The sequence below is a fragment of the Podarcis tiliguerta genome (assembly GCF_965153285.1).
Source record: "Podarcis tiliguerta genome assembly, chromosome: 8".
NCBI classification, from domain to species: Eukaryota; Metazoa; Chordata; class Lepidosauria; order Squamata; family Lacertidae; genus Podarcis; species Podarcis tiliguerta.
In genome coordinates this window covers 3503614-3526933 of record NC_139541.1, presented here as the reverse complement: position 1 = coordinate 3526933, position 23320 = coordinate 3503614, and the positions used below count along the sequence as shown (strand labels likewise).

The following is a 23320-nucleotide window of genomic DNA, read 5'->3' as shown; positions in this document are numbered from 1 at the left end:
AAAGCTCACCTGGCGGCAAGCAAGGCAAGCACAAGGCAGCTCCTGAAGCCTGCCAGCTGCTAAACAGCAAGAGCATCTTCCATCTCATCAGTTCTCCAGAAGAACACAGTGACAAAACATGTCACACACAGCTCTCCTGCGGCTGCCAGGAGATGCAGTCACATCATCTCCACAGCATGTCAACAAAACCAACTCAAGGAACCCAGTCCCCCCACCCAGCATAATGGAAAGCAGAGATTTGCAGTGTATACAAACACAGCTCAGCTTGCAGTGGAGCAGGGATGCTAGGAGACAGGAGGTTAAACAACCTGATAGTATTGATTACCAAAAAAAAAAGAAGAAAGAAAGAAAGAAAGAAAGAAAGAAAGAAAGAAAGAAAGAAAAGCAACAGCACAGAAATTGCAAAGCACAAAACACATTTTCAGCATTTTTTAAACCTGGGTTCTGGTGCTGGTCACTTTTCACTAGCATTGCTGAAAATTTCTTCTGTGTTTCCTCCTCCCACCCCTGACTATTCTCCATCATTTAATGAGAACATAAATTTAATTCAAAAATAATCAAAGGGGAGAGAGATTGCAGTGTTTTTGTTTTGAGGTGGCCAAGAACTGTAGAGTTGGAAGGGACCCCAAGGGTCATCTAGTCCAACCCCCTGCAATGCAGAGATCACAGCTAGATGTTCTTCTAGAAGTGAAGCAAGTCCCCAAAGTGTTATGTCTCCAATATTCTCCCCCCACCACCCCAGGCCTTCTCCAATTGGTCCATTTCAATGCTGCAGCTTTTAATTATTGTTGGCTTCACGTTTTTAACACTGTTTATTATTTGTAGTATGATTTATATCCAATTTTTGTACACTCAGTAGGTATTCTTTAAATGCAAAGTGATTCATACATTCTTGAAATAAACAGACTCTCTCACACACTGGCTTTTTTTGCTGCTGCAGAGACTGGGCAATCTGGAGGACTTCCTAAGGCAGAGCAAGGATGTTGCAAGTGGAGACAGATAGCAGCTGTTTCCCAAATAATGCAAAGTACTTCACCTAATTACAAGTAGGTGGTGCTGCTGGGGTTGGCGGGGGTGGGGAACTGCTGGTTATCACCAGATGTTGTTAATGATGTTTGTCTTAGACATGACAAAAATTCCAGGAGCTAGTCCTTGTTCAGCAGTGTTAGTCATATTCAACTGCTCAGCAGCGTGGGTACCAAACAAGATCTACATCAGTCATATACTGGCTGTGGAGGTGATTGTGGTGATCTAAGGAGAAGGGCTATCTGGAAGCGTTCTAGAGAGCCCACTCATTCTTTTGGTATCCATGGGTACTGAGTGGCTAAACAAGGCAATCATGTCCTCTGGATCCTAACAATAAATGGAATGGACAACCTCAGCTGGTGGTGGACTCCCTTTCACTGGAGGTTTTCAAAGAGAGACTGGATAGCTTCTTTAGCCGTGATTTCTGCATTGCAGGGGGTTGGATTAGATGACCTTTGAGTCTACAATTCTATGAAACTATCAGCATCAATATGTCACAAGGACTGATGTGGCTACTGACATTTCATTCGTCACCATATGCATATGTTTGCTTTCTATAATATTGCTGTAAGAAAACCCCAAAATAGTCCAAAAATTGAAATACCAGACACAGCAATCTTAAAGAGTTTTGTCAGATAGGCACAGAATATAATATTAAAGAGAACATGACAAATGCCAGTGTCATTCATAGAATTGCTCAGGCTGTTCCAGCAGCGCTGACAAAAGGAGAAACAGCAATACCCTAAAAAAAAATTCAGTTTCGAAGTTCAATCTTATTTTGTAATGTCAGAACAGATCTTGTAAAAACACTGGACGAAATGAAAAGCCTCCCCTGGAAGACTGCATTTCAGCATTTCATTCGCGAGGTTTGGAACTGAGAGTGGATTTAGCCTAATCCAAAAACAGCCCACGTTTGAGATGTGGCAGGTGTGGATCTAGCCTTAACCAAACACAACCTAGGTGGTGTGAGGGATGCCAGGTGTAACTTCACTCACCACTAATGGATCACTCACCTCTCTCACGCAGCCACAGTATGGCTCACCAGTTTCAAAACTGCCGGAGGTGTGTGTGGACACAAGCAAGATAATATAACACATTTGTCATTGAACTGACAAAAACTTTCAGGTCTTTCTGACATGTTAGAAGATGTGACTCGGACCAGCCAAGAAAGATCACCATAAGAACATAAAGTGAGCCATTTGGATGAGGCCAATGACCCATCTAGAAGAAGAAGCCCTCAGGCAGGACCCAAGCCCAAGAGCGCTCTCCCTTCCTGTGGTTTCCAGCAACTGGAATCCAGAAGCGCTGCTACCTCTGACACTGGTGGCAGAGTACACCTGTAGTGGCTAGTATCCCTCAATAGCCCTCTCCTCCAAGAATTTGCCCCATCGCCTTTTTAAGCCACCCAAGTTGGTGGCCATCACTGCCTCCTGTTGGAGCAAGTTCCATATTTTAACTACCTGCTGAGTGACAAGGGAAGCTCTCCAACTATTTTCCACAGCAGCGTTTTCCACTCCCTTCTTGCACCCTGTTTACTAAGTAGCACCCAGACAATGCTCCGAATGCTGGAAACCCCAGAAGAGGAGAGGGCTGTTGCACTCAGGTCCTGCTTTCAGGCTTCCCACGGGCATCTGGTTGGCCGCCATAACAACTGGATGCTGGACCTGACGGGCCACTGACCTGATCCAGCAGATACTTGTGGAGTAACTCTACATTATACCAGGAGTGGTGGGTATTAGACCCAGGGGCTGAAATCAGGGCAGGGTTTCAGAACTAGCCTGCTGCTCCTCCGGACAAATGGTCAAAAGAGGGGACATGGAATAAGTTTATAAAATTATGCATGGCATGGAGAAAGTGGACACAGAAAAGCTTTTCTCCTTCTCTTGTTAACACTAGAATTTGTGAACATGACGCTGAAGGTTGGAAGATTCAGGAGACAGAGCTAATTTATGGAACTCGCTCTCACAGGAGGCAGTAATGGCCACTAGCTCAGATGGCTTTAAAAGAGGATTAGTCAAATTGATGGAGAAGGAGAGGGCTATTGATGAGTTTTAGCCAGGATGGCTCTGGCTCCACGGCTGGTGGAAGCACTGCTTCTGAATCCCAGTTGCTGGAAACCACAGAGGGAAGAGGGCTCATGGGGTCAAATCCTGCTTACTGGTTTCTCACAGGCATCTGGTCGTCCAATGTGAGAGCAGGATGCTAGACTAGATGGACCACTGGCCTGATCTAGAAGGCTCTTCTTTTGTTCTTATGAGAAAGATACTGGGAAGAGAAGGACTCTGTTGTCCAGAGGAAGTTGTCCTAACTGGTGGAATCCACACCGATCACAGTAGCCAGAACAAACAACTGGGGAAAGCCACCTCCCACTTGAGAAAGTCTTTAACCCCACAATTCCTGTGCGGCAAAAACAAAGGCCACCTATGGAGTCCCGAAGGATTTGCTGTTCCTGAATGAGTTCTGGACCATGCCTCCTCTCAATAAACCTAAAATACAGAGGTGCTGAATATCCATTGGAGAGTGCCCTTTGCCTTTTTGCTCCGGGTTCATCTTCTTCCAGTCATAACATATGGGAGGGCAAGAGCTGAGGTCTCCATGACATGGCAGAATAATCCTGCTCAGCAGAAGAACAATCAGACTTGTGTAATGAAGACAATAAATTGAGAACAGAAGGAGTTTGAGAGGAGCACATCAAGGGTTGAGCATCATCCACTGATGCCCCCATCAGATTTCATTTTTGAAAACACAAGGCCTTGCTATTCCCTAAACATATCCATTTCATAACCTGGAACTATGAATACCCTGGTTCCCCACCTCCAGCTAACCAAAGCATCCTGGAATTATAATTTGACAGAGAGCCCCCAGAACTGCAGAGTAACAGTTTCAAGGACTGGGGGAAGAGGAGGAGAATGGCTATTAAAGTTTTCATTCAGGCTTATAGGAAATGACAGAAAGGAAGCACTTCCTTTTCTCACATCTATTGTAACATGGGGGGGGGGGATCTGCACCTGCCTACAAAAGAACATCAGGCTGCATCTATCTGCTCACCAGTTCCCAAACTGTGTCAAAACAGCCCCGAATTCTGCCACTTAGCCCTGGAGCGGTATTTGTCATCACCCGCTATCTTGGTTATGAAAGAGTTTTATTAAACCTAAGACTTCCCGCAAAGGCCACTGAGAAATGCTACCCTTCCATCCTCAGCCAGAAGAATGCTTTTGTCCCTGTTGTTTAACTACGAAGCATCTGCCAGCTGTTTCATTCAACATCCTATTACACAGAGCAGACAGGAGCCAAACCAAAGGGTGTGCGTGTGTGTGTGTGTGTGTGCGCGCCAGTTGTTCTGAAATGCCTGCATGCAGAACAAAGACACCATAAGAATGGGAAGAGGGAGGAAGCATCTTTCTCCAGCTGCAATCTGAAGAAAGGCCAGCAAGAAGACTCCATTGCCTGGGCTTGTACTTCTAGGGCTGAGGAAACAAGGCCCTCTCACCTCGTCTGCTGGTGGCAAAATGGAAAGAATTTGGGGGCAACTTTTTCAATGGTGGTGATGGAGTGGGGGGACAGGAGGAAGTCAACGTTTGGGGGTTGGGTGCTTCCTGGAAAACGTGGGGGCACCCTGCCACTTCTCACTTTACAGCAAAATTCCCGCCCCCCCCCGGCTCAAGTGGGCAGGAGCCATCAAGTTCCCTCACAATGCCTCACCTGAACAGCACTACAACATGAGTATAAACAGGTTAATAGAATATTAAAGGAAAAAAAATAAGGTTAGAATGTGTTAAGATAATTATAGGATAGAAAACAGAGGAAGATGGAAAGGAATTGCTGAAACAATTAATAGAAGTGGAATAAAAAAAGGGAGGTGTGAGGAGGTCGTTGAAATAAGTGAATGAAAGATAAGATATTGAAAATGTTTGAGGTGTTTTAAATTGTCTTTGTTTGGTTTTGTTAGTTTAATGTGTTAGTGTTATGTATTGTCTTTGTATTGTATTGCATTCTTTTTTATTTTTTGCTTTATGTATTGTTTCTTTTTTCTTTTTTTGTGTAGTGTTTAAATTGTTGGAAAAGTAATAAATATTTTTTTTTAAAAAAAAATGAACAGCACTACAACATGGAACAGCCATGCTCCAGCCGAGACTTTGCAGGGGGAATATGGCCTGGTTTCCAGTTGCAGCAGCCCATTGAAGGGGTGGGGAAAACTTTGTTGCAAAGCAAACAGGGGCCAGAAAAGAGTTTGTAGGATGAGAAGGGAGAAGATGGAGCCACTACAGACTGGGGTTTTGTGTGTGTGTGAGTATTCTGCAACATTTTATTGATGTAGTTATTAATGCAGTTCAATAGAGCTGGATGTATACTGAACATTTCAGACATTATTCCACTAATTGTTTTGTCCCTAATGCATTATTATTGCATCAACGAGAAGTTGCAGAATATACCCGCAAAAAACCTCCCAACACTCTGGAGGGGGTTCTTGTTCTTCCTGAAAAATCATAAGAATAGAGTAGTTGGAAGGGACTATGAGGGTCATCTAGTCTAACCCCATGCAATGCAGGAATTTTTTTGCCCAAAATGGGGCTCGAACCCACACCCTGAGATTAAGTTTCTTGTTTTATCAACTTCAGTCTCTCTCTCTTCTCCAGACCACCCCTATCTTCCCGAGGAGTCAGAAAATAGTTCTGAAGGATGAGAAGGGAGGAGATGGAGAAAGAAGCCCTCATTCTGTCCAATTCTTGAAATTAAATTTCTTTAAAATTAAAATATTTTTCTCTGCGCTTCATATGCAAAAATCATTTAAGAAACCCCACAGATGTTTATCCAAGAGTCATCCCTTGCACCCAAAAAGCAATTTGGAGTGAAAATAAATTAAGATTCACATCAAATGATGTTTACGTGGGCAATGAAGCAAACCCCTGTAGAGGCTTCCCATCTTTTAGAGGTGCTCCTGTTGTGAGGCAATTTGGCAGCACATTTGGGGCTCTCAAAATAACTATCTGAAGCAAACAGAATAGGGTGGCATGCATATTCCACAGCAACTGGGGCAGCTTAGAAGGTCCACCATATCGAATCAATCACACAAGTTACATAAATCCACCCATTTCAGTCGATCTACTTGGAGTATGACATGTCACCCCAAATCTTCCCACGTATAAAATCATATAAAATATCAACCAACACTATAATAATAAAATAGCAACAGTAAAACATTTCACTTCCAAAACCCAGTTCTGCCTTTTCCCACACCTTTGCTAAAAGCAGTAATGAATAGAAACATTGTTAGAGCCCACCTAAACAACAGCACTCCTGCCAACCTAGCAGTTCGAAAGTACGTCAAAGTGCAAGTAGATAAATAGGTACCGCTCTGGCGGAAAGCTAAATGGCGTTTCCATGCTCTGCTCTGGTTCTCCAAAAAGCGGCTTAGTCATGCTGGCCACATGACCCGGAAGCTGAACACCGGCTCCCTCGGCCAATAAAGCGAGATGAGCGCCGCAACCCCAGAGTCGGCCACGACTGGACCTAATAGTCAGGGGTCCCTTTACCTTTAAACAACAGCAAGGAGGAGCCAAGGCGCTCCACAGCCATGGGGCCACCACAGAAAAGGCTGAAACTTTCGTGCCCAACAGCCAGACTTCTCCCTCCCTCCCCACATCACCCACCATGGCAGGTTTAATATGGGTGAAGGTGGTCCTTCAAGTAGCTTGACTCCAAACTGTCAGGGGCCATAAATGTAACCAGCAGAACTATGAATTGGACCTGGAAGGATACAGATAGCCTCTTATACAAACAGAATTGGTGTAATAATGTCTGAGCATTTGGGGCCTGTCGACACCTGGGCCATGCAGACCCTCTCTGTGCCCACAGAACTGCCATATATCAGAAGGAAGGAGCAGTAGTAAATTCTCAACACTTCGAGAACTACTAACTGTTGAGGGAGTTGGATATGTTTAGTCTGGAGAAGACTGAGATGACAGCCACCATGAAATATCTAAAGGGCTGTTACTTAGAATAGAATAGAATAGAATCATAGAGTTGGAATAGACCACAAGGGCCATTGAGTCCAACCCCCTGCCAAGCAGGAAACACCATCAGAGCACTCCTGACATATGGTTGTCAAGCCTCTGCTTAAAGACCTCCAAAGAAGGAGACTCCACCACACTCCTTGGCAGCAAATTCCACTGTCGAACAGCTCTTACTGTCAGGAAGTTCTTCCTAATGTTTAGGCGGAATCTTCTTTCTTGTAGTTTGGATCCATTGCTCCGTGTCCGCTTCTCTGGAGCAGCAGAAAACAACCTTTCTCCCTCCTCTTTGTGACATCCTTTTATATATTTGAACATGGCTATCATTCTTAGATCACGGACTGCAGTTTCTTGAAGATGGACGTCTGGCAAGCGATGGGCTGCACCTCACAATGGTTGGGAGGAATGTTTTTGCCAAAAATCTCAGAAACCTCATCAGGAGGGCTTTAAACTGACTAATGTGGGGGAGGGAGACAGTGCTCCTGAAGGTAGGAGTCTATCAACTGATGAAGATGATCATCCAAATGTCATAGACCAAATGGAGCAAACAGCACGCAGACCTAGTGGTGGGAGGAAAAAATCCTTAAATAAGAGACACGGGGGAATGATTAATGGACTTCAATGTCTGTACACTAATGCACAAAGCATGGGAAATAAACAAGATGAGCTTGAGCTCTTGGTACAGCAAACTAAATATGACATAATAGGCATCACTGAAACCTGGTGGGATAAGTCCCACGATTGGAATGTAATAATGGAGGGATACAATCTATTTCAGAGAAACAGACCAGACAAGAAAGGAGGAGGAGTGGCGTTATATGTCAAGGATGTGTATACCTGTGAAGAGATCCAAGATTTAGAACCTCAAAGCCAAAGTGAGAGCATTTGGGTCAAAATTAAGGGAGAGAAGAATAACAGAGACCTCATTGTGGGAGTTTACTATAGATCCCCAAGCCAAACGGAGGACATAGATGATGCCTTCCTGGAACAGATGGCCAAGCATGCAAAAGGAAGGGGGACTTCAATTAGCCGGATTAGTAGTAATGGGGGACTTCAATTAGCCGGATATTTGTTGGATGTCAATCTCAGCCAAGAGCATAAGGTCAAACAGATTCCTCACTGGCCTTGCAGACAACTTCATTGTCCAGAAAGTGGGAGAAGCAACAAGAGGAACAGCCATTTTAGATCTGGTCCTAACCAATGTTGATGACCTGGTTAGTGGGGTAGAAGTGGAAGGATCATTAGGCGTGAGTGATCATGCTCTTCTGAAGTTTACTATACAGCGGAAAGGAGCAGCCAAGCATACTAGGACTCAATTTCTTGACTTTAAGAAAGCCGACTTCATAAAACTTAGGGAAGTGCTGGGTGAGATCCCATGGACAGTAATACTAAAAGGAAAGGGAGTTCATGATGGCTGGGAGTTTGTTAAGAGGGAGATAGTAAAAGCACAACTTCAGGCAATACCAATGAGACGGAAACATGGAAGGTGCCTAAAGAAGCCAGGGTGGCTATCTAAAGAACTTTTAACTGAGTTAAGATTAAAAAAGGATGTGTACAAAAAATGGAAAAGGGGGGAAACCACCAAAAAGGAATTCAAACAAATTGCCAGCACGTGTAGACACAAAGTCAGAAAAGCTAAAGCACAGAATGAACTCAGGCTTGCTAGAGAGGTTAAAAGCAACAAAAAAGGCTTTTATGGGTATGTTCGTAGCAAAAGGAAGAACAAAGAAACAGTGGGGTCACTCAGAGGAGAAGATGATGAAATGCAAACAGGGGACACAGAAAGGGCTGAACTGCTCGCCTTCTTTGCCTCAGTCTTCTCCGATAAAGGAAACAATGCCCGACCTGAAGAATTTGGAGCAAATGATTCAGCAGAGAAAACACAGCCCAGAATAACTAAGGAGATAGTACAAGAATACTTGGCTAGTTTAGATGTATTCAAGTCTCCAGGGCCAGATGAACTGCATCCAAGAGTATTAAAAGAACTGGCAGATGTGATCTCAGAACCACTGGCAGTCATCTTTGAGAATTCCTGGAGAACAGGCGAAGTCCCGGCAGACTGGAGGAGGGCAAATGTTGTCCCTATTTTCAAAAAGGGGAAAAGAGAGGACCCAAATAATTACTGCCCAGTCAGTCTGACATCAATACGAGGGAGGATTCTGGAGCAGATCATTAAGCTAACAGTCTGTGAGCAACTAGAAAGGAATGCTGTGATCACCAATAGTCAGCATGGATTTCTGAAAAATAAGTCATGTCAGACTAACCTGATCTCGTTTTTCGACAGAATTACAAGCCTGGTAGATGAAGGGAACGCAGTGGATGTAGCCTACCTTGATTTCAGCAAGGCATTTGACAAGGTGCCCCATGATATTCTTGTAAAGAAGTTGGTAAAATGCGGTCTTGACTATGCTACCACTCAGTGGATTTGTAACTGGCTGACTGACCGAACCCAAAGGGTGTTCATCAATGGTTCCTCTTCATCCTGGAGAAGAGTGACTAGTGGGGTGCCACAGGGTTCTGTCTTGGGCCCGGTCTTATTCAACATCTTTATCAACGACTTGGATGATGGACTCAAGGGCATCCTGATCAAATTTGCAGATGACACCAAACTGGGAGGGGTGGCTAACACCCCAGAGGACAGGATCACACTTCAAAACGACCTTGACAGATTAGAGAACTGGGCCAAAACAAACAAGATGAATTTTAACAGGGAGAAATGTAAAGTATTGCACTTGGGCAAAAAAAATGAGAGGCACAAATACAAGATGGGTGACACCTGGCTTGAGAGCAGTACATGTGAAAAGGATCTAGGAGTCTTGGTTGACCACAAACTTGACATGAGCCAACAGTGTGACGCGGCAGCTGAAAAAGCCAATGCAATTCTGGGCTGCATCAATAGGAGTATAGCATCTAGATCAAGGGAAGTAATAGTGCCACTGTATTCTGCTCTGGTCAGACCTCACCTGGAGTACTGTGTCCAGTTCTGGGCACCACAGTTCAAGAAGGACACTGACAAACTGGAACGTGTCCAGAGGAGGGCAACCAAAATGGTCAAAGGCCTGGAAACGATGCCTTATGAGGAACGGCTAAGGGAGCTGGGCATGTTTAGCCTGGAGAAGAGGAGGTTTAGGGGTGATATGATAGCCATGTTCAAATATATAAAAGGATGTCACATGGAGGAGGGAGAAAGGTTGTTTTCTGCTGCTCCAGAGAAGCGGACACGGAGCAATGGATCCAAACTACAAGAAGGAAGATTCCACCTAAACATTAGGAAGAACTTCCTGACAGTAAGAGCTGTTCGACAGTGGAATTTGCTGCCAAGGAGTGTGGTGGAGTCTCCTTCTTTGGAGGTCTTTAAGCAGAGGCTTGACAGCCATATGTCAGGAGTGCTCTGATGGTGTTTCCTGCTTGGCAGGGGGTTGGACTCGATGGCCCTTGTGGTCTCTTCCAACTCTATGATTCTATGATTCTATATCACCCCTTAACCTCCTCTTCTCCAGGCTAAACATGACCAGCTCCCTTAGCCGTTCCTCATAAGGCATCATTTCCAGGCCTTTGACCATTTTGGTTGCCCTCCTCTGGACACGTTCCAGTTTGTCAGTGTACTTCTTGAACTGTGGTGCCCAGAACTGGACACAGTACTCCAGGTGAGGTCTGACCAGAGCAGAGAGAGCTCTGGTCAGCTCTTGGGAGAGAGCGCCAGCTAGTTTTCTGCTGCTCCAGAGGGGAGGACCCAAACCAATGGATTCAAATGACAGAAGGGAGATTCTGACTGAACCTTAGTAAGAAGTTTCTGATGGCAAGAGCTGTTTGGCAGTGGAACAGAATCCCATGGGAAGTGGTGGACTCTCCTTTATTGGAGGTTTTTAAGCAGAGGTTGGATGGCCACCAGGAATTACCCCCTGCACTGCAGGGGGTTGGACTGGATGACCCTCGGGGTCCCTTCCACCTCTGCACTTCTATGATTCTATGAACTTTGGAGCTGGAAGAGTTCGAGGAGTGGAGGAAGGGGGGAAGCAGCCTTACTGTTTTCAGCAGCGTCCGGTTGTCTCGGAGGGAGCCCACCATCCCAATGAAGGAAACAGCAAACATAGTTATGCCGAGGAGGAGGAGAATCAGCGCTGGTGCAAGGAAGATCCCTTCCAGGGTCCGGTGCTTCTGCCTTTCCACTTCGGCATAGATGCCAATGCACAATATCACGAGGCCAATGATCTGCAAAGAGGAAGGAAGGGGAAACATCTGTCACAGGGTTGCAGGGCTTTGGGAGTGAATGCCATTAAGAACATCAGAAGAGTCTGCAGGATCAGGCTATCGCTGCGTCTGACTGTGGAGGCAGAGCAGAGCCACAGTGGCCAGTAGCCATCGATAGCTTTGCCCTCCATAGGTTTGTCTTCTAAGTCATCTAAGTTGGTGGTCATCACTGCCTCCTGTGGGAGTGAGTTCCATAGTTCAATAAGGTCTATTTTATCTGTCCCAAATCTTCCAACATTCACCTTCATTGGATTTCTAGCATTATGAGAGAGGAAGAAGAACTTTGCTCTATCTGCATCATTTTATAAACTTCTATCATGCTGCCTTATTCACCTTGTCTTTAAGCCTAAAAACCAAAAACGCTGCAACCCTTCCTCATAGGGGAGACTTTCCACCCTCTTGATCATTTGGTTGCTCTTTTCCGAACCTTTTCCAACTCAGTGGCAGACCTTGGGGTCTCAGGTTTCAGCGCCCCCTGTGCGATGCCATCATTAGGTCTCCCTGCATCTCACGCTCCATTCTAAATCATTGCTGTGACATCCCCTGTGGTGTCAGTGTGACCAAACCAGTCATGGTCCTCTAAATCTGCCTCTGTCCAACTCTACAATATCCATTTTGAGGTGAGGAACCCATAACTGTACATGTTCTGGAGCCAAGACAAAATCGCCAAGTTCTTGCTGCCCAGCACAGTTCCACTTCCTCTTACATCCTGACCTGCCTAAACAGAGCAAGAGAGGGAGGCAGATAAAGGGATCAGAACAGGGTGGATTTGATTTAAATCCCTAGTCAGTAAGACTTGATTTAAATCTTTTTCTTTTCTTTTTTTACAGAAAGACTCGTTCTTGTTGGTATAATCTTAATATTTACAACCAGATCAAGGTTTCATTTTTGGAATAATATATTTTCAGAGTAGTTTTTACAGTTATATCAAAAAAATACTGATTTGGTTATACTATTAGAAATACAGGCAGATAATTATGAAATTACTGTGAGGTTTAATAAGTTAACTGTTTGTATTTGGACAACTTTTCTGCTGTACTTTATTGAAGGAGAAAAATAATTATTTCCTTAATAACGATTTAAACAATTTATTTAACTAAAACAATAACATTATAGCATATGTATCCATGTTTGTTAACTGATGTGGTTAAACGGTTTAAAAAAAACAAAAAACTTTGAGTTTTAGCAAACATGAAAAATGTAAAACAAATCCTTATTTCCCTATGAATAGCCTTTGGACTATAATGTAACTTAAATAGAAAACTATCTTTAGAAAGATTTTCCCTCCAAAAGGATTTTATTTTAAAAATCCAATTTAAATAAAAGAAATCTGATTTAAATTTTAAAAATCTGATTTTTTAATATACTTTTTAAAATCATTGATTTTTATCCACCCTGGTTCAGAAACATCATGAAGGGAGGAGGAGGCAGGTGCCCATGTGACCCACTAGGCATGCTGAACCCTGGTCCCACTGCGGAGACAATGCAGGTTCCCTTGTAACTACCTGCCAGCATGGCTGCTACAGAGGTACAAGATGGCAGCTGCTTTGCCCTTTGCCTCAGCACCACAAGCAGCTGGTGTTGCAGAAAGGGCCTGAAGTGCCACTGAGTTGCCTCGGCGCTCTCAGTCTGTTTGGAAATCTCGGGGAGATGTTGGAAAGCTTTTCCCCCCGTAGGTTGCATGAATTAATATTTTAAATGCTAGAGACTGTGTGGCTGAAACTCGAAGCTACAGGGGCTGACAATGGAGATTTAGCTTGGATGGGCTACCGGGAACTATCTGGAATCAAAGTCATTTTTAGCTTGGCCACCTGGAGAAAAAAAATAGAGGGGCACAGGAGGAGGAAAGTGCCTCACTTGGGAATTTCTAGGTATCAAAGCATCTTTTGGGTCAAGCTGGATGCACAGTTCCATTAAATGCCTCTAGGCTTTGCCCCACTTCTAAACAGGGATACCCAATTAGGGCTGATGCCATTATGCATGGGAAAGGGGGTGTTAATCCTTTCCCCCACAGTACTGATGAAGCCCCCTTCCCAATGGTATCAGCCCTGCAAGGGAGGCTCCAGAAAGCAGCTGTTTAAGGCAAGCAGCTGCAGGAATAGAGGAGGCAGCAGAGTGGGAGAGACCCCATTCAACGCAATTTGCACTGGGACTTTCTCCTGTAAAACCTGAGTCACACTGCGCAGCAAGAACCTGCCCACCCGCCCAAACAACCCTGCAGCCTTAATGTGCATCTGTGCTAGCTTTTTGTTCAACACTTTGCATGACCTATTGGAGCTGCAACATTGAGCATGGAAGAGTTCCAGCAAGGTTGGAAACAAAATATTTTAAAAGGATGAACCAGAAGGTTAATGAAGCAATTGTGTTAATAATAAAAATGAGATGAACAAAGAACAGTTAATTAGCTACCAAAAGGCTACAGCCATTACTCTTATTCATGGCATATTCACAGCTCGCCTGCTGCCCAGTTCTCAAAAGCAAAGCAAAAATTATTGCCCAGTTTAAGAGATGGCAGGACATCCCCAGCTCCTGGATATTGCAACTGGCACTCAGGACAGTCATCAGCAATGCGTGACACATTTTTCATTCCGTCCCTTTTTCTGGCTTACTCTGTCTCCCTTGCCGAAACCCTCAAATTTGTAATGGCTTGGAGCCTGGAGTGCCAGAGTTGCAAAGGCAGTGCTGGGACACCCTCAGTCACTCACAGCAATGAGAGAACTTTTTGAATTTGGGAAATATTAAGTGGAGTGCAAACAATTTGAGGTGCTTGCAAAACACTCACACAGCCTTGGAGAGAGCTCTACGATAGGCTCTGCATCGGGAGCACCAACATTATCCCATTTCAGTTAAAGGCATGGAACTACAATTGTTCATTAGCAAGAATACAAAAGGAAGATTGTTTGAAAACTTGGAATGGATGGAACTGACTCCTCTGAGATCATACACATCAAGCTGGTCTTTGAGAAAATGTTCTTTACAAGAATAATTCTACCATAGCCACCATTATTGGAATAACAGGCCTCTCTTGACTTGAATAAGGCATATTTTGAAGCAATTTGTTACAATCTGATGTGTTGCCTGCACATCTGTCAAGTCTGCTTAAATCTACCCCTGTATGTTGGCACCAACGGAAGCTGAAAAAATTCTCTCTCACATGCCTTATCCATTTGTCCTAGCCTGAATTATCAGGAAGATGCTCTAAAGCAGCCTTCCCTGGAGCCCTCCAGATGCTGGCTGGGGCAGATGGGAAGAGAGAGTCCAAAACCTCTGGAGGGCACCAGGTTGGGGAAGGCTATTCTAAAGCCTGGCACAGTCACCCACAAGGATGCATTTGATCCAACACTCTGCTTCCCACAGCAGTGAATCAGATGCACACTCAGGAAGTAGATGATGGCTTGCCTGGTTTGTACCCATCACCTGGCTCCCAGATGGTCAAAGGCCTGGAAACGATGCCTTATGAGGAACGGCTAAGGGAGCTGGGCATGTTTAGCCTGGAGAAGAGGAGGTTAAGGGGTGATATGATAGCCATGTTCAAATATATAAAAGGATGTCACATAGAGGAGGGAGAAAGGTTGTTTTCTGCTGCTCCAGAGAAGCGGACACGGAGCAATGGATCCAAACTACAAGAAAGAAGATTCCACCTAAACATTAGGAAGAACTTCCTGACAGTAAGAGCTGTTCGACAGTGGAATTTGCTGCCAAGGAGTGTGGTGGAGTCTCCTTCTTTGGAGGTCTTTAAGCAGAGGCTTGACAACCATATGTCAGGAGTGCTCTGATGGTGTTTCCTGCTTGGCAGGGGGTTGGACTCGATGACCCTTGTGGTCTCTTCCAACTCTATGATTCTATGTTAGGGAAGTTGCATGTCATAGCTGCCAAGATGATTTTTTTTGGCTTCACCATACCCCATGTTGAGTAAGATCTGCAAGGTGAAGCCTAGGGTTGTCATAATCTTTATCACTGTGCATTTACATGCCACTTGGAAACCGTCCTTAATAGTTAAGGGAGCAAGGCCACACGGGACGAAGCATAGTCTTAGCCAGTAATTTAGTGAGGTGATCCATACTCTGGCCTCAATTCTTACAAATCCAGTTTTGAGACGCATGGTAGCATTGGAGACGTGTTTAGGAACTTCAGATATTTGTCCACTTTTCTCAAAGGCATAGTAGATGGAAAGAATGCAAGTTCCACAAATTTCTGTTCAAGAATTAGTTCTCAAAGCAGTTCACATAGGAAAACTGAGCAACAATTAAAACCTCCTTAACAATCACAGTTCTAAGTTTCCACCTCAGTGACCTCTGAACTCTTCCTTGACTGTTTAGCACTGGGACTAGTAACTGCTCTACAGAACTTGGCTTTTGGATCTTTTTGTGGCTGGCTGTTGAAGCCCTGGGAGGAATGCTGGGATGCACAATACCCCACCACCACCCTCTTGTTGCCCTGCTAGGCTCATAGTGCTCACAGAGGAGTAGCTCTGTAGGTACACTCATGAGCACCAAGCCCATATAAGAAGACTATGGTGCCATAAGAGGGCAAAGGGATTTTCTTCTGGTGGGCAGATACTATCAATTGATTTTGGCTCTCAGAAGGCAACATGTGGGGTGTTCTTGAGATGGCCAGGAAGCTAGAAGAGCAACTGGGCTGGGGGTGTCTGGGGTGAATACCAGACCTTCATGGATAAGCTAGAACTCTCTTCCCAGTGCACCTGGTTGCACCACCTCTCCCTCTTCCTCATTGTACCTTCTGAAATGTCACTACTTCCTTGCTTTCTTTAGCTCAACCTTAACTACACTTTTCTTCTCATCTTCAATTGAAATGAAGCTTAAGTAGGTACAAATTGATTAATTCATCACATCCACACACACACACACACAGAGAGAGAGAGAGAGAAGTTTGGATAAAAAGATTTTCAAGGCAGGAATGTTGGAGGAAGACTTTTCTCCATTTGCTACATCTACAGCATTTGCTCTCGACTCTCATCCCAATAGCGATTAAGTTGATGGACGACAATTGGCCTCCTTCACTTGCATACATCTGCCTGAAACTGGCAATTTGCTCTGAAGTGCCGTGCACTGTCAAAAAACCATGTACTTTATGTCTATCATCTCTGAACTGTGGTAATGAAGAAGGGCAAACGGGTTGCCTTTCAGCCATCTTAATCCAGCAAAGAAACAAACAAAGCACTGGAGCTTTGGACAAACAGCTTTCTAAGGCTTCCACAAGCACTGCAAGAAAGAACCTCAAAGTAAATCCCAACACTCCCTCAGCATCTTGTCTACAATTTGGCTAGTATTTCTAACAAACCTGTTCAATTTCACAAGGCATCATCTGCTCCAGGAAGGTCAACACCAATAAAGACTTTGTGAACATGTGTCTGCCACCAGATTACCTATCAGAGGCTCACAGGACACTTGTAGGCTGTCAGTATTTGCAGAGGGGACCCACAAATGCACATTGTGCAATTGAAGTGGATTTGGCCTTGCACAACCAACCTGCTTCCAAAAGCAAACAAAACAAAACATTTTGCAGGAAGGAGAGTGACAGAAAAGTGCCCTGGAAAGTGTGGGGTGATAATGGCTGGACACGAAGCTCACCACAAAACAAACCAGGATGTATACTCAATAAAACAGTGGGTGTATTTTAACCTCTTCAGACATTTTGTGCAAACAAAAGTGGATGAATCAGTTGTCTGGATGCAAGTAGCCAAGTAGGACTAGTCCCACCTCACTATCAGTTCAGCCTCTCAAGAAGAAACAGTTTGACAATGGAGTTCGGGCCAGTGAAGAAATAAGAGGGTGTTTTTTTACAAGCTGTGTCTGCAGTGAGAGAGCATCTGTTCTGCTTATGAAAGTCCTTAGATTTAACCCCCAGCATCTTCAGGTGGGGCTGGGAGAAACCAGGAGAACTCCAGCTAGCCAGTACAGACCCGCCAGGTGTCCCTAACTTCCAGGAACAGTCCCAGATTTACAGAAGCCACCCCGGAATGTCCCACTTTTCCTTCGGATGTCCCTATTTTCATTGGAGAAATGTTGGAAGGTTTGCGCTGTGTAGATAATACTGAGATTGACTAAGGCAGCTTCCTGTATTCCTGAGAATAAGGGTTGGAGGCTCCTGACGGCAGGCTTACTCAACGCGTCTGCTGCTAAATTAAAAGGGTAACACCACAAATACCTGGTATTCTCTGCTCACAAGAAACTGAACCAGCAGAGCAGCCTTTGCCAATGTGGTGCCCTCTAGACATTGTTGGACTACAACTCCGTCAGGCCCAGCCAGCACATAACCCAGGCCTACTCCTAGCACCCCCTAAGGCAATTCCAATGCTCCCCAGAGGGCGCTACAGCCCATTTTCAGAACCACTGCAATAAATGCAAACAGGATGTTTACCACAGGCGTAGCCAGGATTTTTGTTGGGGGGGGGGGGAGACAGAACCTCTGTTGATATTTTGATTTATTTAGGGCGGCAACTGTTCCCTGCCCCCCCCGGCTACACCCATGACGTTTACCCGCCTGGCTAGAAATGGCTTGCAAGGGGTATAGAAAGACAGACCACCAGACGAGCTGGAATTCTGCAGAAGAATCTTCCAGAGACATTAGGTGCCAGAAAATGACAGCATTCCCTGCCATGATTGTACTCTAAGTCAGCCTTGCCAAGGCTAATACAGGAGCACAAGAACATCCCTGCGTGGCGCATTCTGAAGAGAGATGTGCCTTACTCTGCTGCACTGCACACGTCTGCTGTGTTTTAATTCAAGTACAAGCCAGCTAAGTAAATCATAGTTAGCAATTAGCGACATAACATACCACAGGGAAGGATGAAATGGTCTTCTGCCCAGCAGATGCCAGATTTAATTCCATTTTTAAAAGGTCAGTTATTTTGACCAAGCAGCAGCAATTAACTGGCCATGCCTAATTAAATGGGCAGCTTTTGCTTTTTCTCTCTCTCTCATGTTGGCTACCAGACACCGTGCTCTGCATCTCTCACAATGTTTTCTCTAGACTAAAACACCTTGGGACTCTTGTCTCTGCAATGACTGTGGCTGCACAGAAACTCCGTCCCATTTCAGCCTTGCTGGTGCTCTGCCTTACATCTGTCCTGTGCAAGTTTTATTTTAAAGGAGAAGAAAGAAAGAAAGTCCACATCTAACTTGTATGCATTTTGAATACACCCCCCCCCCCAGGCCATTTCACATTCCACATAAAAGTGTATGTGAAATATACATTTGTGTGCACCCTTTTTGCACACCAATAGTGCACGGCAAATCCAGGTAAGTGCACAATCTGGTTGGGAGCTGCATTCTAATCTGCAAGCAAGTTCAGAAGCATTGGATCGGCCTGGTCTGCTAAAGAAGAAGGCCCAAAAATGTCTCCTTCAGAACTCTGAGCCCTCATCTATATAAACTGCAGCACAATATGCTCTAAAAAGTTGCACCAATTAAATCTGAAGGTGGAAGATGGACAAAGTTACATTTTTTTTTACATTCCCCTTAAGAAGAACAAGATATGAACTACCTGCAAGTGGAGATCTAACACAGAATGGAAGAGGCTGGGTTAAAAACTACCTTTCTACCTGCAAGGCTTAACCCCCCCCCCCCCAAAAAAAACCCCATGTATGGCAAAAGTTTATTCTCCCTTCTCACCTGACACAGACCATCCTAGCACCCTAGTCTGCTGCATGTGTAAACCAGTTCTAAGCTCCTACAAAGGTTTTAGTTAGACCCAGAGCAGTTGCCAGGGCATTACCACATTCACCTCTACATAGTTCCAGCCTTATTTCAAACATCATGATATATCGAAATATTGTGACGTTTATCTGGTGATATATCGTGATGTTGAAAACCAGGTATCGCCCAGCCCAATAACGCAACCAAGTTGATGAAGGGTCTGGAAACCAAGCATCATGAGGAGCGACTGAGGGAGTGAGGGATGTTTAGCCTGGAGAAGATGGAGTATGATAGCCCTTTTCAAATATCTAAAGGGCTGTCCCATGGAAGATGGAGCAAGCTTGTTCTCTGCTGCTGCAGATGCTAGGACCCAAACCAATGGATTCAAATTACAAGAAAGGAAATTGCTACCAAACATTAGGAAGAACTTTCTGATCGTAAAAGCTGTTTGACAGTGGAACAGGCTCCCTTGGAAGGTGGTTGGAGATTTTTAAGCAGAAATTGGATGGCCATCTGCCTGCAGGAGGTTGGACTAAATGGCCCTTGTGGTCTCCACCATTCTCTGATTCAAATTCCCTTGTGCATGGAAATATCTCTTTACCTGTTCAGCACAAAATGAACCATGAAGCCTCCTCAACGTCAGGAAACACAGGGAAGCCTCTACATGCCAAATGTGCCTAGAAGCCCCTGCAGACTTCTGTGCTAAATATGCAAAGGTCTGAAGATGACCCTTGACATGCAGATGTGTTGGGGAGACATGGCCCCAAACCGTCACCCCACTTTAAGCTGCTGGGTGTTCAGGCAAACACCTGAACAAGGCCACAATGGCTGTAACTCGGACCCATGCTAGGCTTGAGGGTGGGTGCTGCTGCCAGATGGAGAGGCCGCCTATCTGCCACATCTCCACTAAGCGTCCAATCTGGTGGCTGCTTTGGGGTGGAGGAGGAAATTCCTAGGAGTTTATCTCAGTGAAGACCTTACTTGGAAAATAAATACAACCCAGGTAGTTAAGAAAGCCCAATTGAGGCTTCATCTCCTCAGAGGATTGCGGAAGAATGATGTCAATCAGCATTTGATGATCTCTTTCTATCGGTCCACAACCGATTCATACTGCATCACGGTGTGGTACACTGGTTTGACATCAACTGATAGGAAGTGCCTACAGAGGGTGGTGAATACAGCACAAGATATTATGCGTTGTCCCGTGAATCCACCGGATTAAATAGCAGAAGAATGTTGCCTCGTGAGAGTGAGGAAAATTCTTGGGGATGAATCACACCCTGGCCGGCACTTACTTGATCTCCTGCCCTCAGGCAGAAGATATAGAAGCATGATTAGTCGCACCAACAGGGTAAAGAACAGCTTCTATCCGTGGGCTGTTAGGCTGCTGAATGAAAAGATAACAACGGGGCAACTGACTTTTGGGTTTGGTGGGTGTGTAAACAAGGGAAATTAAGACTAAGAGAGCTGAGTGGAGGGTGCTCGTGTAATCTCACTGTATACAAGTTGTGCAAGTGACAATAAAGTATTTCAATATCAATTTCAATCTCCACTAAGCATTCAATCTGGTGGCTGCTTTGGGTTGGACGAGGAAAAGCAAATGGAAAAACTTTATGGCTCAGTCCAGACCCAATGGCATGGGGCTCTGGCGACCTTGGGGCAAGGCAGCCTCCACTTCCGATTGTGGATGTCTAGGCTGGGGTATGCAACGAGGGCCAGGGGGTCCCAGGATCACATCTCACCTCAGCCATGAAGCTCACTATGTGGCCTTGGGACAGACAGGCCCCCTCAGCCACATTTCCCAGGGTCACTGTGAAGGCAAGACTGACTGGGAGCCCCAACCCATCCACTCTGGAGCACCTTGGAGGGAGGGCCGAACGAAAACACAACGAGAAGAAAATGAATCTGAAGCTCATACCTGGGGCTGGCCTGCTTCGTTTCCCACAAACCTCCTCCCTGCCTTGGATTTTCTACAGTGGAACTTTTCTACGATGTGAATTTAATTAGTGCTCGGCTGTCAGAAGAACGATTTGGAAGACGTTGCTTCTGCCGGCACACACTCCATTATACTACTCCTCATAAAAGTTTGCCAGTAAACCCTCCATAATTGCCCAGCAGTTGCACAGAGATCTTCTTTTATGTATTGCAAACAGAAGTTGCAGCAGCCTTCCAAGGCAGGAGATATATCACATTCATGACAAGATGCAGGCCTGCAGCAGGTTTCAATTTCCCTTGTCGCAAAATGGCAACGTCTATGGAATTAACCAATCAACATCTACCTGGTTCTGGAAAGCCATCCTGTTTAGCAACCTGAGCTGTTGATGTTGCTGCTTGTCGTTCTCAAGTTTTGATTGTATCTGTTGTGTTTCTATGATAATGACAGCCATCTTAGGAGGCCTATGCCCACCCAATGGTGGCACATAAATAATTTTATAAATAAAAATAAAACACAACTGTAAGGCTTATCCAAAAGCCCAGAATTCAGAATCATACGAACATTTTTTTAAAAACACTGTTAAATTCACTAAAAAGTTGACTAACCCAAACTTCACAGTTGCTACTGAAAATCACTCAAGAAAAATTAAACTGTACATACAATTTTAAATGCATGATAACCAAGCATTGTGTGCCAGGGATGGAGAAGAGGAGTAAAGAAGAGAAGATAAGATGGATTTTTTTGCTGTCAAGGGTCCTTGTTCTTAGCTAGCTGCATGGCAGGCATCTGATTCAGCTGGTGAAGCTTTTCTGCCTTAAGGTGAGAAAAAAGAGCTGTATCTGCTGAATTTCTGCCTGCCCCATAGGTCAGTGGGGAAACAACAGCTTGATGGTTTCCGACCATTAGCTTCAACAGACCATTAGCTTCAACAGAGCTAACACAATGCTCATATGTAGCTGATACAGCTGTTAAGAGTAGAATTATGTTCAAACGGCTTTTGCTCCAGTTACCTTCCATTCCAAGCAACTTCCTGGTTCACAGTTCAATCTCTAGGCCACAACACAACACATATGCAGCCACTACAGCTGCTTTGCTGCATTCCTGAAGGAAATGCAAACCAACCTTGCAGAGCTCTGTACAGATGAGAGCGGGCCTGGGGGTGCTGAAGTAAACTTTCCACGTTCTCAGCTTCCCAGTTTGATGGATTGCCTATATTTCTTTCTGAATACACATGTGCACACATGCATTCTCCATCACCCTCAGTATTTAACTCTGGCAATCTCAAATGGTAAATTTTAAAAGCCTTTCCTGACAACTGCTCACAAGCTCTTTAGCCACCTTCCTTGCTTTCAAGCAGCAGCAATTAAGACCCAGGGCAGGAGGGTTTGCTCTCCAGGCACCTCCACTCATTGGAAATGCTGCAGCTGAAAGCTGCCAACAAGCACAAGTGGATCCATTGCCTCACAGGAAAGTCCTCTTCTTGAATGCTGCAGGCCTGCCCAAAGTTTTCCTCGGATGTCTTCCCCAAGAATTAAGCAGCATTATATTATAATCAGCAGCAGTCATCTGTGAAGAGGAGAAAGCAAGCAAGTTCCTCCCCACAGCGCCTGCATGGGGTCATTCCTCTCCATAATAATAATAATAATAATACAGCGGTGCCTCGCAAGATGAAATTAATCCGTTCCGCGAGTCTCTTCGTCTAGCGGTTTTTTCGTCTTGCGAAGCAAGCCCATTAGCGGATTAGCGCTATTAGCGGTTTAGCGGCTATTAAAGGTTTAAGGGATTAGCGGATTAGCTGCTAAAAGGCTATTAGCAGCTTAGTGCCTTAGAAAAAGGGGATGGGGAGCGGAAAAAATCACAAGAATCGCAAGACATTTTCGTCTTGCGAAGCAAACCCATAGAGAAATTCGTCCTGCGAAGCGCATTGAAAAACGGAAAACCCTTTCGTCTAGCGGGTTTTCCTTCTTGCGAGGCATTCGTCTTGCGGGGCACCACTGTAATAATAATAATAATAATAATAATAATAATAATAATAATAATACCAGGGTGGATTTGATCACAATTTAAATCACTAGTCAGTAAGAGTTGATTTAAATCATTTTTATACAGAAAGACTCATTCTTGTTGGTATAATCTTAATATTTACAACCAGATCCAGGTTTCATTTTGGAATAATAAATTTTCAGAGTAGTTTTTACAGTTATGGTATATCAAAAATTACTGATTTGGCTATACTGTTAGAAATACATAGACAGATAATTATGAAATTATTGTCAGGTTTAATAAGTTAACTGTTTGTATTTGGACAACTTTTCTTCTGTACTTTGTTGGAAGGAGAAAAATAATAATTTCCTTAATAACAATATAAACAATTTATTTAACTAAAACAAAAACATTATAGCATATGTATCCATGTTTGTTAACTGATGTGGTTAAAC

At 44.5% G+C, this 23320-nt stretch overlaps 1 protein-coding gene across 2 annotated transcripts in view; it reads right to left on the bottom strand.

Annotated features, from left to right (window-relative positions):
- The window catches only part of LOC310683831 (tetraspanin-15-like), a 91491-nt gene that overhangs the window by 59801 nt on the left and 8370 nt on the right, over window positions 1-23320 (bottom strand). For both annotated transcript variants that reach the window (XM_083454255.1, XM_083454256.1), the window contains exon 2: window positions 11064-11249. In XM_083454255.1, the coding sequence (XP_083310381.1) occupies window positions 11064-11249 (186 nt within the window). The remainder of the gene's footprint in view (window positions 1-11063; window positions 11250-23320) is intronic.